The 14,480-nt window shown below is 47.7% G+C and overlaps 1 protein-coding gene across 5 annotated transcripts in view; it reads right to left on the minus strand.

Annotated features, from left to right (window-relative positions):
• Positions 1-14,480, minus strand: part of KTN1 (kinectin 1) — a 76,423-nt gene that overhangs the window by 23,518 nt on the left and 38,425 nt on the right. For 4 of the 5 annotated variants that reach the window (XM_082216610.1, XM_082216609.1, XM_082216608.1 and 1 more), the window contains exons 21-31: positions 12,807-12,844; positions 11,322-11,412; positions 11,093-11,161; positions 7,190-7,227; positions 3,763-3,853; positions 3,591-3,659; positions 3,190-3,227; positions 2,189-2,279; positions 2,029-2,097; positions 1,441-1,478; positions 836-926 (exon numbers count right to left, since the gene is read on the minus strand). In XM_082216610.1, coding sequence (XP_082072736.1) covers positions 836-926; positions 1,441-1,478; positions 2,029-2,097; positions 2,189-2,279; positions 3,190-3,227; positions 3,591-3,659; positions 3,763-3,853; positions 7,190-7,227; positions 11,093-11,161; positions 11,322-11,412; positions 12,807-12,844 — 723 coding nt within the window. The remainder of the gene's footprint in view (positions 1-835; positions 927-1,440; positions 1,479-2,028; positions 2,098-2,188; positions 2,280-3,189; positions 3,228-3,590; positions 3,660-3,762; positions 3,854-7,189; positions 7,228-11,092; positions 11,162-11,321; positions 11,413-12,806; positions 12,845-14,480) is intronic. The other variant, XM_082216607.1, reaches the window with a different exon arrangement.

Consider the following 14,480-nt stretch of genomic DNA (forward strand, 5'->3'; position numbering starts at 1 on the left):
GGGTGCAAAGTGTCTGCAAACACTAATCAAAGACACCCTTCTGTTCCAGTGTGTTGCTGGACCCCATCAATTTTGGGGAGGAGACCCAGAAAGTCTGTTTCTATTTCATTTAGTTATTTGTACAAGGGGGGGAAAGCTGGCTGAAAGGGAAGTTCAAAAGGACACAGACAGGCACCACACAATGCCCACCTTAGAAAAGAGTATTTGATTGCCCGGAACATTTCAGCCTTGGTTAAATGAAAACACAAGGATTTAAAGCAGTGGTGGAGAGCCTGTAGCCACGCCAAATGATGATGGACTTTAGCTCCCATCAGCCCCAGCCACTAGCGATCATGGATGATGGAAGTGGCAGACCAACACCATGTGGAGAGGCACAGGCTCCCCTGCCCAAATTTAAGAAGGAAACCAAGCCAAGCCAAAGGATCTCTGGAAAAGGTGAAATGAAGGCACACAACAAGGTGACAAGAGCTTGCTTTCTTGGACTGAGCAAGTACTTCCCAAGCTTCTGTAGCTCAGGTCTGCCCACGTTTGGATATGGCCTCCCAAAATCCTTCCCCTTCGTCGTATTCCATAGACTCACACACCTAGGCATGCAAAGCTCAGTTCCGGCCTTCTGAGGTTTCGCCTGCAAACCAGAGCTCAACTTGCCCCAGTAGTCTGCGTGCAGCAGTCTCTTACCACGCAGAGCAGGATCCGTCTCTGGCTACTGGGAAAGCCAGGCTGCTCTGGCTGTTACAGGAAGGAGACGGAGCGCTTCCTGCTCAGTACCCACATGACGGGCAAGAAGCACCTTAAAGCAGAGTCAAGCTCCCCCAGTGAATTCCAGGCTACTTACGTTGTTCTTTTGCCTCTGTTGCTCCACCGCATGTTTCAAGGAGCCCAGCTCCTTCTGGAGGCTGGCGATCTCCCCCTCTTTCCCTGTGATGCTGAATCCATACGAAACAGAAAGCGTCAGAAACACGCATTTCATTGAACCCTGAGAATCCCCCCTCCACGTAGAACATGGCTCCGTGACTCTGCTGGACTTCGCACCCCATTTGTCCCCTTCCATGGAAAATATGCCCAGAAAAATGTCAAGGTTCTCCCTTGGGCCATGAAGGCTAGAATCTTGCAGAGTTTAGAAACGTGAGAGCCTAGGACTCAACTGCACATTACACTTGACGGTGTTTAATGGCAGCCTGGCTAGCATATTTAGGAAGAGAAAAAGGCACTTTCTGATGGGAGAGAAAACAGGAGCGGGGAGGCAATTTAAGCCGGGAAGACCAGCTGGGGAAGAGAACCAGGAACGCAGGATAATCCATTCCATCCAAAGGAAACATATTTGCCTTCACCCGTGAAAAGGGAATATTACAGTTTAATTGGGGTAACAGTATTATTACAGATTGAATTACATTGCTGCTTACTTGCTAAAATGGCTTCTAATTGACTACCAATACTTACAGCTGTAGAAGCTGTTCATTCCTGATGGCCAGAGATTCCTGAAAGAGATCAGGACACCTTATTTAAACAGAAGCAGGTAGGTGCCTGGCAGATGACTGGCTTTTATCAAGATTAATTATGCAGCAATATGTTGCTTTCGGCTGCAGCATCCAAAGGCTGGTTCGCCACATTGCCACCTGGTTTGCACAATCAGTTCATAGTCAATAGGCAAGGGATATGCACAAGCTGCAGATCAGGCGCTTGAGCCCCTTTGTCAGTACGTCTCTCTTCCAAGCAGCTTCTCAAGCGCAGAGGCTGCAGTGGCAGGTCACAGGTGGGGCCTGCAGAAGGATCAATGCAAAGGGAGAGGCAGCCAAAGCCTCTCCCTCCCCGAGAATCCACCAAGAATTCATGCAGGGAAATGTGCCCTCCCTCCCTCAACAGAACACAGGAAGCAGTTACTGCGGGCGATTTAGATCTTACTTCCCCGTAGATTTTGCCTCCTGAACATTTTCAACCAAAATTATTTAAAATTCTGGCGTGTACAAATACAACATAGCATCCCATCTCTCTCTCTGCGCACTGCAAATCAGCAATCAGGAGAAATACCTGTTCTCCATTTTCCTGCTTTATTTCCTGAATCTGTGCTCTTAGTAACCGATTCTCCTCCTGTACAACCTGCAAGAGAGGACGATGTGTTAGACATGGCTGCCCATTCATCTCTCTTGTCCCTCTTCTTCTCCTCCTCCTAAGGCCCCTATGCTGTCACCTGCAATTCTTTTCTTTGGTGAGAGACTTCTTTCCCCCTCTCATCTAGTAAGATCTCCATCTTTTGCATTTCTTCTTGCTTCGTTTTCAGTCTGCGGACACAATTTAAAAGTTATTCACATTGCTTTCTCGCAGATCTGCAGTTTATTTACTCCATTTATTGAGGTTGCTTTTGTTACGTGCATCCTAATTCTCTTTACCGAAATAATCCAAAAGTGGTTCACAGAGCAGGTAACATGCTGGTTTTATGTAAGTTAAGGAAGGATCACAGTATTTACAGAACATCCCAGATTTCTCTGCATAAGTGCTCAGATGATAATTCCTGCCAGTCTGTGTTGTGGCAGACATGTGAACTGGCAAGCAGATACTGAATTATTTGACACACTGCCCAAGATAGAATAGTTTTACTCTACATGACCAGGGAGCAAAGTTTGGGCTGAGTTGTATGGAAACAGTTTTGCATGGACATTTCCTCCCCCCCCCCCGCCCCAAGTAACTAATGACTGCTGCTCTTGCTCATCTGCCTGGCAACAAATGATGTGCCCAACTTTCACTGCACATTTGAAGCAGATCAGAGAGAAGCAGCTCTTTGGGAAGGTGCAGAATGCTACTCAAGGCAATGCCAAATACAGTCGTACCTCATGTTACGTTTGCTTCCTGATACATATTTTCAGGTTGCGTCCCACAGCAACCTGGAAGTACTGGAAAGGGTTACTTCTGGGTTTCGCCGCTCGCGCATGCGTGCAAAATGACGTCATGCACTTGCACAGACGTGGCGAATCACAACCTGCGCGTGTGCAGACGCGCCACTGCGGGTTGCATTCTGCTCATGTTGCGAACAGGCCTCCGTTCGCAACCAGAGGTACCACTGTATTAACTGAAATGTGGTCATGAGTGCGCTCTCTCTTTCTCTCTCTCACCCTCCCCAAGAGTATAGGCATCACACACAGCTGGATGAAAGAGCATAGTAACTGTGGTAGATGCTCCACTCGGTTTACTTACAGAGCCTCAAGGTCCTTGATCGACGAAGAAGCAGAAACCTAACAGGGAAGAAAGGATTTGCTTTCATTGTGGCAGTTCGGCTAACAATGTCATGACCCCTGCCTGGTTATGACTGCTTAGATAGGGCAAGGGATAGGAATGCAAGAAGCTGCCTTATACTGAGGTCAGACCCTTGATTCATGCAGCTCAGTATCGTGAACACTGACTGCAAGTGGCTCTCCGGGGTTCCAGGTAGTGTCTCTTGTTCCCACCTGAAGATATTGGGGAGTAAAGATATTGGGACCTTTTGAACGCAGCACAGGTACTCTGTCACTAAGGTGTTGCCTTTCCTAGCAAAAGCTTTAGGATGCATTAAACAAACTCTGAAAGGAGGGACAAGAAGCACAGCAAGTAGCCCCCACCTGCTGAGAGTTCAGCTGCTCGAGTTCCTTGACTTTGTTGTTCAAGTGCTGCAGTGTATCCTGTTGTCCCTATGGGCATTTTTTTAAAGGGAGAAAGAACACCAGATCAGATATGCAAGCTCTGCACTCCTGTAGGCTCCAAGAGAGCGTTGAGCACTTCACAAGACTTTACCTGAAGCCACTCTCCTTTCTTGGCAATCTCACTCTCCTTTTCTCTCAACGACACCTCCATACTCGTCACCTGCTCCTCTTTCCTCTTCAGTCTGCAAAAGGAAGCACAAGAGAAGTCAAGTCTCATTTTTTTAAAAAAATCAGATTTAACACTGACAAACAATAGTCAAAAGATGTGATGATGATGATGATGATGATAATGATGATGATGATAATAATAATAATAATAATAATAATAATAATAATAATAATAATAATTATTTATACCCCGCCCATCTGGCTGGGTCTCCCCAGCCACTCTGGGCGGCTTCCAACAAAGTATTAAAATACAGTGGCCTGTTAAACATTCAAAGCTTCCCTAAACAGGGCTGCCTTCAGATGACTTCTAAAAGTTTGGTAGTTGTTTTTCTCTTTGACATCTGCTGGGAGGGTGTTCCACAGGGCGGGTGCCACTACCGAGAAGGCCCTCTGCCTGGTTCCCTGTAACCTCACTTCTCGCAATGAGGGAACCGCCAGAAGGCCCTCGGCGCTGGACCTCAGTGTCCGGGTAGAACGATGGGGGTGGAGACACTCCTTCAGGTATACTGGACCGAGGCTGATTAGAAGCTTTTGGTGTGTCTCCACGGTGTCACTGCGCTGTTGCCTTGAAACAGGCCAGCATTTATAACCTGGGTCAACGTCTTTTGTTCTGTGTGCCCATAAGAACACAAGAAGAGCTTGCAGGATCAGGCCAGTGGCCCAGCTAGACCAGCCCCCTGTTCTCAGACTGGCCACTGAGATGCTTTTGGGAAACCTGCAAGAACATTCCCTCCGTCTGCCGTTTGTAGCAACTGGTACCCACATGCATTACTGCCTCTGACTGTGGAGGCACAGCACAGACATAAATCAGGCCCACAGCATGCAGGGGTTCAATGGGTAGAAGCAGAAGTACGACAACAACAAAATTATGTGCCAAAACAGAACTCTTCTGGTTTTAAAGGCCTTGTTGACTGGCTGCCACTCTCTGCTTTCTTCTTTAGGAAAGGGCCAAAATATTCCTGTCCCTGGAAAGCATTCTGAGAGGTAAGCATTTCCTAAGTTCTAACACTCGAACTTGCAGACATCCGGCAAAATTGAACGTTGGACAATTACGGACAGATAAAATGAAGCACTTCTTCACACAGCACTAAGTTGGAACCATGGAACTCGCTCCCACAGGAGGCAGTGAGGACCACCACCTTAAAGGTAAAGGGACCCCTGACCATTAGGTCCAGTTGTGGACGACTCTGGGGTTGCGGCGCTCATCTTGCTTTATTGGCCGAGGGAGCTGGCATACAGCTTCCGGGTCATGTGGCCAGCAGGACTAAGCCGCTTCTGGCAAACCAGAGCAGCACACGGAAACGCCGTTTACCTTCCCGCCAGAGCGGTACCCATTTATCTACTTGCACTTTGATGTGCTTTTGAACTGCTAGGTGGGCAGGAGCAGGGACTGAGCAACGGGAGCTCACCCCATCGCGGGGATTCGAACCACCAACCTTCTGATCTGCAAGTCCTAGGCTCTGTGGTTTAACCCACAGCGCCACCCACGTCCCGGACCACCACCTTAGATGACTTTAAAGAAGATGAGAGAAATTTATGGAGGAGGGGGCTATCGACAGCTACCAGTCATGGCGGCTATGCTCTGCCTCGACAGCTGGAGGCAGAAATGCCCCTGAGTGCCAGTTACCAGAAACGGCAGGAGGAGGAGGAGAGGCGCCGGTGCTCGAATCCTGCTTTGGGGCCTCTGCTCAGCCACTGTGAGAACAGGATGCCGGATTAAATGAGCCATTGCCCTGATCTGGCAGGCCCTTCTTATGACCTTATGCAGTGATACGGCTTATTTTATTTGTGCTGCTGGGCATTTTGATTTTATTGGTTTATGCTGAATTGAATTTAGGAGGTTATGCTTTGGAATTTTTATGACTCTGTGGATTGTTAGCTAGAATTTGGCTTGGTTTTTTTAAAAAGTGGAAGGGGGTTGTGTTCTCCACCTCCCACCCCCCAGTTTTTTGCCACTGCTTCTTTTGCAGCAGCAGCTATCAATTTATTTTTATTTTAAACAGCCCTTTTTGAATGGATTGGGGGGGTGTGGAAATGGTATATCATGACAATTATCAAATTAACTTATTATAAGAAAATGCCGGCAGACCAACTCAATAAATCTATGAGGCACATGGGTGCTGTTTGTTGCTGTTCATGCTTTGGAACAATAAGTGCAAAGAAAATGTATAGCCATATGTTGTTTGCGGTTTATTGTGATGCTACTACCAGGGACGCGGGTGGCGTTGTGGGTTAAACCACAGAGCCTAGGACTTGCTGATCAGAAGGTCGGCGGTTCGAATCCCCGCGACGGGGTGAGCTCCCGTTGTTGCTGAACTGCAACTCCCATTTTCCCTGGCCATGGGCCAGGCTTGCCAGGGGTGAGGGAATTGAAGTTCAGCAACATCTGGCAGCCCAAAGGTTCCCCACAGCTGCCTTAGATGCAGAGAACATGCTTTGGATGTGAACAGTTCAAGGTTTAGTCTCTGTCATCTCAGTTTCAAAGATCCTTTGCTAGAGCCCGGGGACGCGGGTGGCGCTGTGGGTTAAACCACAGATCCTAGGACTTGCTGATCAGAAGGTCGGTAGTTCGAATCCCCACGACGGGGTGAGCTCCCATTGCTCGGTCCCTGCTCCTGCCAACCAAGCAGTTCAAAAGCATGTCAAAGTGCAAGTAGATAAATAGGTACTGCTGTGGCGGGAAGGTGAATGGCGTTTCCGTGCGCTGCTCTGGTTCGCCAGAAGCAGCTTAGTCATGCTGGCCACATGACTCAGAAGCTGTACGCCAGCTCCCTCGGCCATCAAAGTGAGATGAGCGCCGCAACCCCAGAGTCGGTCACAAATGGACCTAACGGTCAGGGGTCCCTTTACCTTTACTCGCTACCCCTTGAAGCTCATACTAATGCACAAAGCTGCAGGATCTTTCGCCAGCTCAGCAACCCAAGATCCTTTTAACGGGAATCGCCAAGGACTCAACAGGATGACTCTCTGCTTATGCAGCACCGACCGCAATCCACATTATCAGAAACCAACTGAAATAGTTAACGGTATTCTGAACCTCTTGATCCGACTCCCAAAGTTGGATGCAACATCTCCATGTACTGGCGCTCTTTGTTACAGAAAATGGCAATTTATCTTATGTCAAAATTATCTAAGTGCTTTCCCCTTGCTTTTAAAGTCTTAGCCTTAGATTAACATCGAAGTGCACAATCCAATTCAGAGATTTAAGGCAGGTTAAGGAGTTCTCAGATTCTAGAGCTGTTTGCTCATAAATCAAGATCAGTCACAAAAAGGCACCAGTAGAAAAAAAACAACCATTATCATGTTAATAAGGACACCTGCAGTTTTATAAACCAGCAAAAACCACTTACAGATTCTGAAGATCTCTGACTTCTTGGGCGGCTGATATCTACAGAAAGAGTACACAACACAGAGTTATTCCGAAAAGAAGCACTAAGTATATGTAAACAGTAATGCCCCTACACCCCTCAAAAGTATCAAATTTGAGGATAACAAACCAATGGCCCATTTACCAAGAAAGATGCAAAAAAAGAAGCAGCCCCTGAAGAAGAAGAAATGAGAATTTCTAGAAGTAGCTGAAAGGCGTTAACTTCTATGGTCCAATAATCTGCCTATATCTTTTCTTTCACATTTCAAATCATTTCCTATTAGGAAAAGCTCTTGTTTCTGTAAGCTATTTTGAATGCACAAATAGTTTAAACGCATTAAATCAACACATCTTTAACTTGCTATTCCTATTCCCAAATGCCAGGAGATTAGCCACTGTCCTTCCAGTCTCAGAGTCTGGAGGATCGGCAGGCCAGAGAGATAATGGCTTGTTTTAAGGCCATCCAGAGGCTAAGACCAGCTTGAAGGAATTAAGGTTTGAAAGTTGAAAGCATCACACTCTAACCCATCCCTTCCCAGTCTTGGATATTCCAGAAGCCGTAGGACTACAACCCCCATCATCCACAGCTAGTACGACCAGTGGTCGGAGATGAAGTGAGTTGTAGCTCAATAACACTGGGGACCCAAGGTTGAGAAAGGCTGCTTTAACCACCGACATCCATTGCCACCTCTGAAATCAAGGTTAAGTTTTATGTCGCTATTAAAAACTTTTAGTGAGATGACTATGCCAGACCCAGGTTTGGCTCAAAAGGGCTTTTATAGTAACAGAACAAAGTCCAGCTTGGGGTTGATGGAAGAAAGGGACTGGGGCAAAGTCCCAAACCTGGGTCTCTGGTTGTTGTTGGGCTACAATTCCCATCAACCCTAGCTAGCAGGACCAGTGGGATGATGGGAACTGTAGTCCAAACACAGCTGGGGACCCAAGTTTGGGAAACCCAGGACTAGAGTATCTATTTCTCCCCCTTCTCTGGATTTTAATCCCAAGATGAAGAGCTAGAATGGCCAAGGGAGAAGATGCAGTATGTCAGGATTTCCCACAGAGCAATCTTAAGACCGCAAGTGCAACACTTGTGTTGGCCGCCCAATAAATGCCACCATGCGGCTTCTAGGCCCTTAGCTGCATCTGTTCAAACGCTGCAGAGAGAACAAGAGTTCACACTGCCTAAGACGGAAGAGGAAGTACAGTCATACCTCGGGTTAAATGTGGTTCAGGTTGAGCGTTTTCAGATTACGCTCCACAGCGACCCAGAAGTAACGGAGCGTGTTACTTCCGGGTTTCGCCGCTTGTGCACGCGCTCAAAATGGCGTCATGCACATGCACAGAAGTGGCAAATCGCGACCCGCAGACGTGAGTTGCGTTCTGCTCAGGATGCGAACGGGGCTCCAGAATGGATCCTGTTCACATCCAGAGGTACCACTGTAATAGCGAAGACACCTCCTGGGATGACAAGGAATCCAGGCAGTTCAGGAGGAGGAGCAAGGGCGTTTTAATGCTACGGGCTCAGCTAGATGTCAGAGGCCCCTTGCTCATGCACTTGCCCCATTGAACTCTCCCATGCTTTATGCGCTCATGTGCCACTACCCAATCTAATGTGCTGCCTGTCATTTATTTTATTTTTTAAAATTATTACATTTGTTTACCCCTAAATGTATATAATGCCTCATGTGGCATGCCTCCTATGGTCCTAAACCTGCGTACCTGTGAACATTTTCCAGGAGTAGACCTTACAGCACACAGTGAGGCAGAAAAGATCAAGTTTCATGGGTGCCTCCCCCAAGGAAAATGGGGCATAATCTGGAAGCTAAGCTCCTCCCCCCCCGGCCCCGCTTCCAGAGAAGCCAAGCTCACCTCACGGGTGCCCTCTTCCATAACAAATTAAAAGAGCAACATTTAATGGTGAGACAAAATATGCTCCATGTAGCCCAATACATTCCCCCTCCAAACAGATACCTCAGGTTAAGTACTTAATTCGTTCCGGAGGTCCGTTCTTAACCTGAAACTGTTCTTAACCTGAAGCACCACTTTAGCTAATGGGGCCTCCTGCTGCTGCCGCGCCGCCGGAGCACGATTTCTGTTCTCATCCTGAAGCAAAGTTCTTAACCTGAAGCACTATTTCTGGGTTAGCGGAGTCTGTAACCTGAAGCGTATGTAACCCGAGGTACCACTATAATAAAGTTGAGCTCCAGACAAAATGTATAGCAGCACACAGCTGTCTGGTAACCTCCTGTGCCAGGCACTTAGATTATTTAGGTAGACAAGCGATTCCTGCATTACAGGGGGTTGGACTAGATGACCCCTAGGGTCCCTTCCAATGCTATGATTCTAAGAGGGTGCTATACTCTTGGACACGTAACTCCAGTGGTTTCGAACCACCCTGAGGTCTACAGGTACAGGGCAGCGTACAGATTTAAAACAGTCGTACCTTGGTTGTCAAACGGAATCCGTTCCGGAAGTCCGTTTGACTTCCAAAAATGTTCCGACAACCAAGGCGTAGCTTCCGATTGGCTGCAGGAAGTTCCTGCAGCCAATAGGAAGCCACAGAAGCTGCGTCGGACGTTTGGGTTCCAAAGAACGTTTGCAAACCGGAACACTCACTTCTGGGTTTGCGGTGTCCGGGAGCCAAAACGTTCGAGTCGCAAGGCGTTCGGGATCCAAGGTACGACTGTACATAATAAAAATAAATTTTTGAAAGCTTCTTCCTCCTGAAACCCTTTCCACATAGATGTGTATCCCTGCCACGGGGCTCTCTGCACATGGCAGGGAATTCTAGGCAATGTCGCAGGGTGCTTTGCTCAGCTCCTGACAGGTGCCAAGACGACTTTGCAAGTGCTCAGTGTAAGGTAAGAATACAGCAACTGCTTGGCTATGGATTGCAGGGCTGTGCATGAAGGGAAGGGGGTGCTGTGGCAATTCAGCCGTAGGCCATATGCTTCACAGGTTGCGGGAGGGGACAGGTTTGAACTCTGGTCTCTCCAGATAAATAATTAGGTAACAGGTGGAGATCCCAGAAAGTGAGTGGACAATACTGAGGTAGATGACTTGTATGCTCTGAAGTCACTCCCAGGAACTTAAACAGAGCTGACTCCCCAAGGGTGTGTGTAAGACTGCAGTCCTTACTCTAAGCACAGCAAACTCCTGGGACTGTTTCGGACGCAATGTGAAATCAGTTTCCCACTGCAGGAAGACCCTCAGGCTTGTGCATTCCCCCCTTCCTCCTCTGGCATGCAACCAGGCGGAGGAGGCTGCTTAAACGTGGGTGCAGAAGCTTTCAAACCGCACTGTGAAACAAATCACTCACAGTTTTATGATGTGCTCGTAAATTTTGATTTCCTTTTAACAAATCGCCTGACGGATTGGTTGAGAATGCCTCTTTCGCCAAGCGATAGGCTTTTAATCGTTCATATGAATGTTTAATTGATTAGACATATATCTCACGGTTCAATCAGCGGCAGCTGGCGCCCACCAGAGAGTAACGGGGCACAAGGCAGGGGGCGCAAAAAGTAAGGGCAGCTAACAGCAGAGTAAGCAAATTCTGGTCTTGTCCCCATCCTTCCTGATGCTCAGTTCTACAAGGGCAACACTGAGGCTAAGATGACAGCCAGTGCCACCTCCTGGACTGGATGTAAGTCAGAAGGCAGGCAGGCAGGGAGGGAGGGAGGGGCTGGCTGATGTTGGTGAAACAGCACCCCCTTCACCTAGTGGTCCAGCCTCCTGTGGGTTCAATGGCAATGCATGAAAGCGCCAAGCCTCTCCCAGCAAGAGCCCCCCCACCCCCGACAGATAGGAAAGGAGGAGACACACTGCAGGAAGAGGAAGACTGCAAAGCAAAGGACTCCCTCCAGCTGCCGGCTCAATACCACTTTACCTGTGTGTCCTTTCCAAGCTGGGCCTTTCCTATTTCTTCTTTCAGAGCCTCTATTTCCTGTGCCAAACCCTTTTCAATGACAAAACAGACAAGGTTGTACAATGGAGACAACACATCCCAGAAAAATGAGAAAAAGAAGGGTGCGAAAAATTCGGCCACAAACAGGGCAATGCAATGACAAACACACAAACACACAAGAAAGGCAGCGCACGACAGATCCAGCACCTACCTGGACAGTTTTTTCCTTGGTGGCAACTTTAAGGACCTCAGCCTGGAGCAGTTCTTCCACAGACTTGATTTTCCCATCCTTCTCACTAATTCTTTAGCAAAGAGAGAGAGAAAAAAGAGTAGAGAGGTTAAGAAACTCAGTGGCACAGCATTGGAAGGGGAGGCATTTGCGCAAGATGGGCCCTCGGTGCTGGACCTCAGTGTCCAGGTAGAACGATGGGGGTGGAGACGCTTCAGGAAGTTGCTGAAGAATATAATGCAATACTGCCCAAATGAATCAGAGCAAGCATCAAGAAGTTGGTATTTTTAGGTATGAAGTAAACTGATTCACAACTGAAAGAGTAGGGTGGCATCAGCTGATAGAGAAGCTTCTGCTTAAAGAAAAGCAATTTCTTCAATTAATCTTCTTCAAAGAATACAGCACTGCTACTATTACTGCAGGACGTGGGTGGCGCTGTGGGTAAAAGCCTCAGCGCCTAGGGCTTGCCGATCGAAAGGTCGGCGGTTCGAATCCCCGCGGCGGGGTGCGCTCCCGTCGTTCGGTCCCAGCGCCTGCCAACCTAGCAGTTCGAAAGCACCCCCGGGTGCAAGTAGATAAATAGGGACCGCTTACTGGCGGGAAGGTAAACGGTGTTTCCGTGTGCTGCGCTGGCTCGCCAGATGCAGCTTTGTCACGCTGGCCACGTGACCCGGAAGTGTCTCCGGACAGCGCTGGCCCCCGGCCTCTTAAGTGAGATGGGCGCACAACCCTAGAGTCTGTCAAGACAGGCCTGTACGGGCAGGGGTACCTTTACCTTTTTACTATTACTGCAGGACATTGTTTCTGCTTTTAAAACAAGGTTGGGTTTTCACCCAATGCCAGTGCAGCTATCGGCACCCGACTTGAAAGCTCCCTGGGACTTTAAAAAGGAAACCCCAAAAGTTATAAATCTCCTGCAAGCAATCCAACTTTATTCTGTATGCACTGGTGTGACCCGAGCAAGCATACAGGGGGGAAATTTTGTTTCAACACACAAGTAGATGATATTTTTGTTTTATTTAGGTTGGGGAGGGGGGTTGAGCTGGCCCAGAATCAGCTGGATCCCAAGTTGGATCCATTATGGTCACATGACAGCACTGGGTCTGCTCTGGGTCTGACTACTGTACTAGCTCTAGAATGGTGAAGTCATCTACCTGTCCTCCTCCCTTCCACCCCCGGTGTCAAGCTTGGCAGGACTATAGATGCAGTGATGGCCCCATTGCTCTGTTAAGCTCTGCTGGGCAGCAGCCTCAATTTAGGCTGCACCCTGAAGCCTTTCATTTCACAATCATGGTTTCTTCTGAAGAGTCAAATGCAGCAACTTCGAACATCCCACTGCACAGATTACATTCTAAAGTCTGGGCGCTTCTGTAGTCAAAGCCTGCCCACACAGGCTTCGTGGATAACAGAAACGTAAGGGTAAAGAGGGCTTTCAAACTGATGAAAAGGAAATGTGCTTCTACTTACACTCTTTGTAATTCTTCCACCAACGTTGCAAAGGAAACCTTGGGGAACAAAAGCAAGGAGGACGGATGTTTAGAGAGAAAGTCAGAATACTGAAGCTAGCAGATGGTACCAGCTCTCACCAACTTTGCTGATGGAATTCATTTTGGAAAGCTAATCGGTCCTATTTTTTTTAATCGGACTAAACTGTAGCATTTTGCAGCACCTGTAATTAGTTCTTTGCAAAATTTAAGAGTCAGCTTGAGGAATACAGGTTTCCTCACCAAACAGAGGTAGGGCAGCTATATGAATGATACTTTGCAAGCTCCTGTTCTAATGGAATCTCACTGAGACCCACCATTTCCCTTCTTCTGCAATGCTAGAAACTACTGTACCTTGGGAGGGCACTTGGAAAGTGTGGAACTTTGCTGCACAGCCAAAGGCTTTACCTTTGCATGGCTTGACCGACAAGTTCTGCTTACACTCTAAAGATAGTTAACAACCCAGCTCAAGGTTGAATGCTGTTGACATTTCCATTCCACCTTAAGGAATAGGCGTGAGATTGTTGCATGTCACTCGTCTGTTTACATTCCAGCACAGTATGCTGGGAACTTCCGTTTCTGTATAGCTTTTGCTGTTCTCTCTGAGACGACATGCGAAAGAGACGACATGTTTCTTTGTTCTGATTTATGTTTAATAAATCTGTAGCTGTAGCATGACTTCATACGCCTCACGCCTACTTCTGTGTGCGCAGTACACTCTGCTAATTGTGTGCCCTGGCTTCTAAAGTCCGGGTCGCTGATTTACGTCGGAGCACGGGCCGATGGAAGGAGACGTCCGAGCTGGGCTTGCCAACTGGCCTTTCAGCCCCTCTGCATGTCGAATGCATGCATGGCCAAAGGTTTTACCTTTGCATGGCTTGACCGACAAATTCTGCTTACACTCTGAAGACAGCCAACAACCCAGCTCAAGGCTGAATGCAATCTTTCTACAAGCCCAACTGGGTAAATAACTTTGGAGGGCTGCTGCCTATTTTCCCGCATGTGACTTGGCTCACTTGCTTGACTTCTCCAAAGATGCTGACAAGTTTTCAACATTAAACCCCATCTCCCTTTGTCAAAACGGGCAAACCCTGCAAGTAGAACTGCAGTGAAACCATCAAGAGTCGATGGCTGCCTCAGGGCCAGAAGCTGGGGTAGGACTTGCAGAAAGTCACAGCAACTACTTTCAAGTTTAGAAAAACCTTCACCTTGCTTTGAATGGGCTTCAAAGGATCGAGGGCTGAACTCAGAACAGATGGCATCACCTCTCGCTAGCTTTGCTGATGGAAAGGGTTCCCACAAATCAGAATGTTGGTCAATTATATTTTTAGATTGGATTAAGCAGCAGCAATATTTGCATCACGTGTCACACGAGGGCTAATGCAGACATAAGTGCAACTGCTGTTTATGCATAAACAACAGCTCACATGCAATCTTTCTAATCATGGAAGTAGGCCACGGAGATCTTCTGAGAGCGTCTCTTTACACTATTCCTCTGCTCATGTGGAGTAAGACATTTGTGCAGGCATTTATACACAGGGGTTAGTAGACTGCAGGAATGTCAGCAGTTAACTCTTCAAGGACCCAATTCTTTGAAATCCAACTGAACGAAAAGCACAAGGCAAAAGCAGTGAGGCCCATTGCAAAATGGAAGCAG

The sequence above is a fragment of the Podarcis vaucheri genome (genome assembly GCF_965113315.1).
Source record: "Podarcis vaucheri genome assembly, chromosome: 1".
NCBI classification, from domain to species: Eukaryota; Metazoa; Chordata; class Lepidosauria; order Squamata; family Lacertidae; genus Podarcis; species Podarcis vaucheri.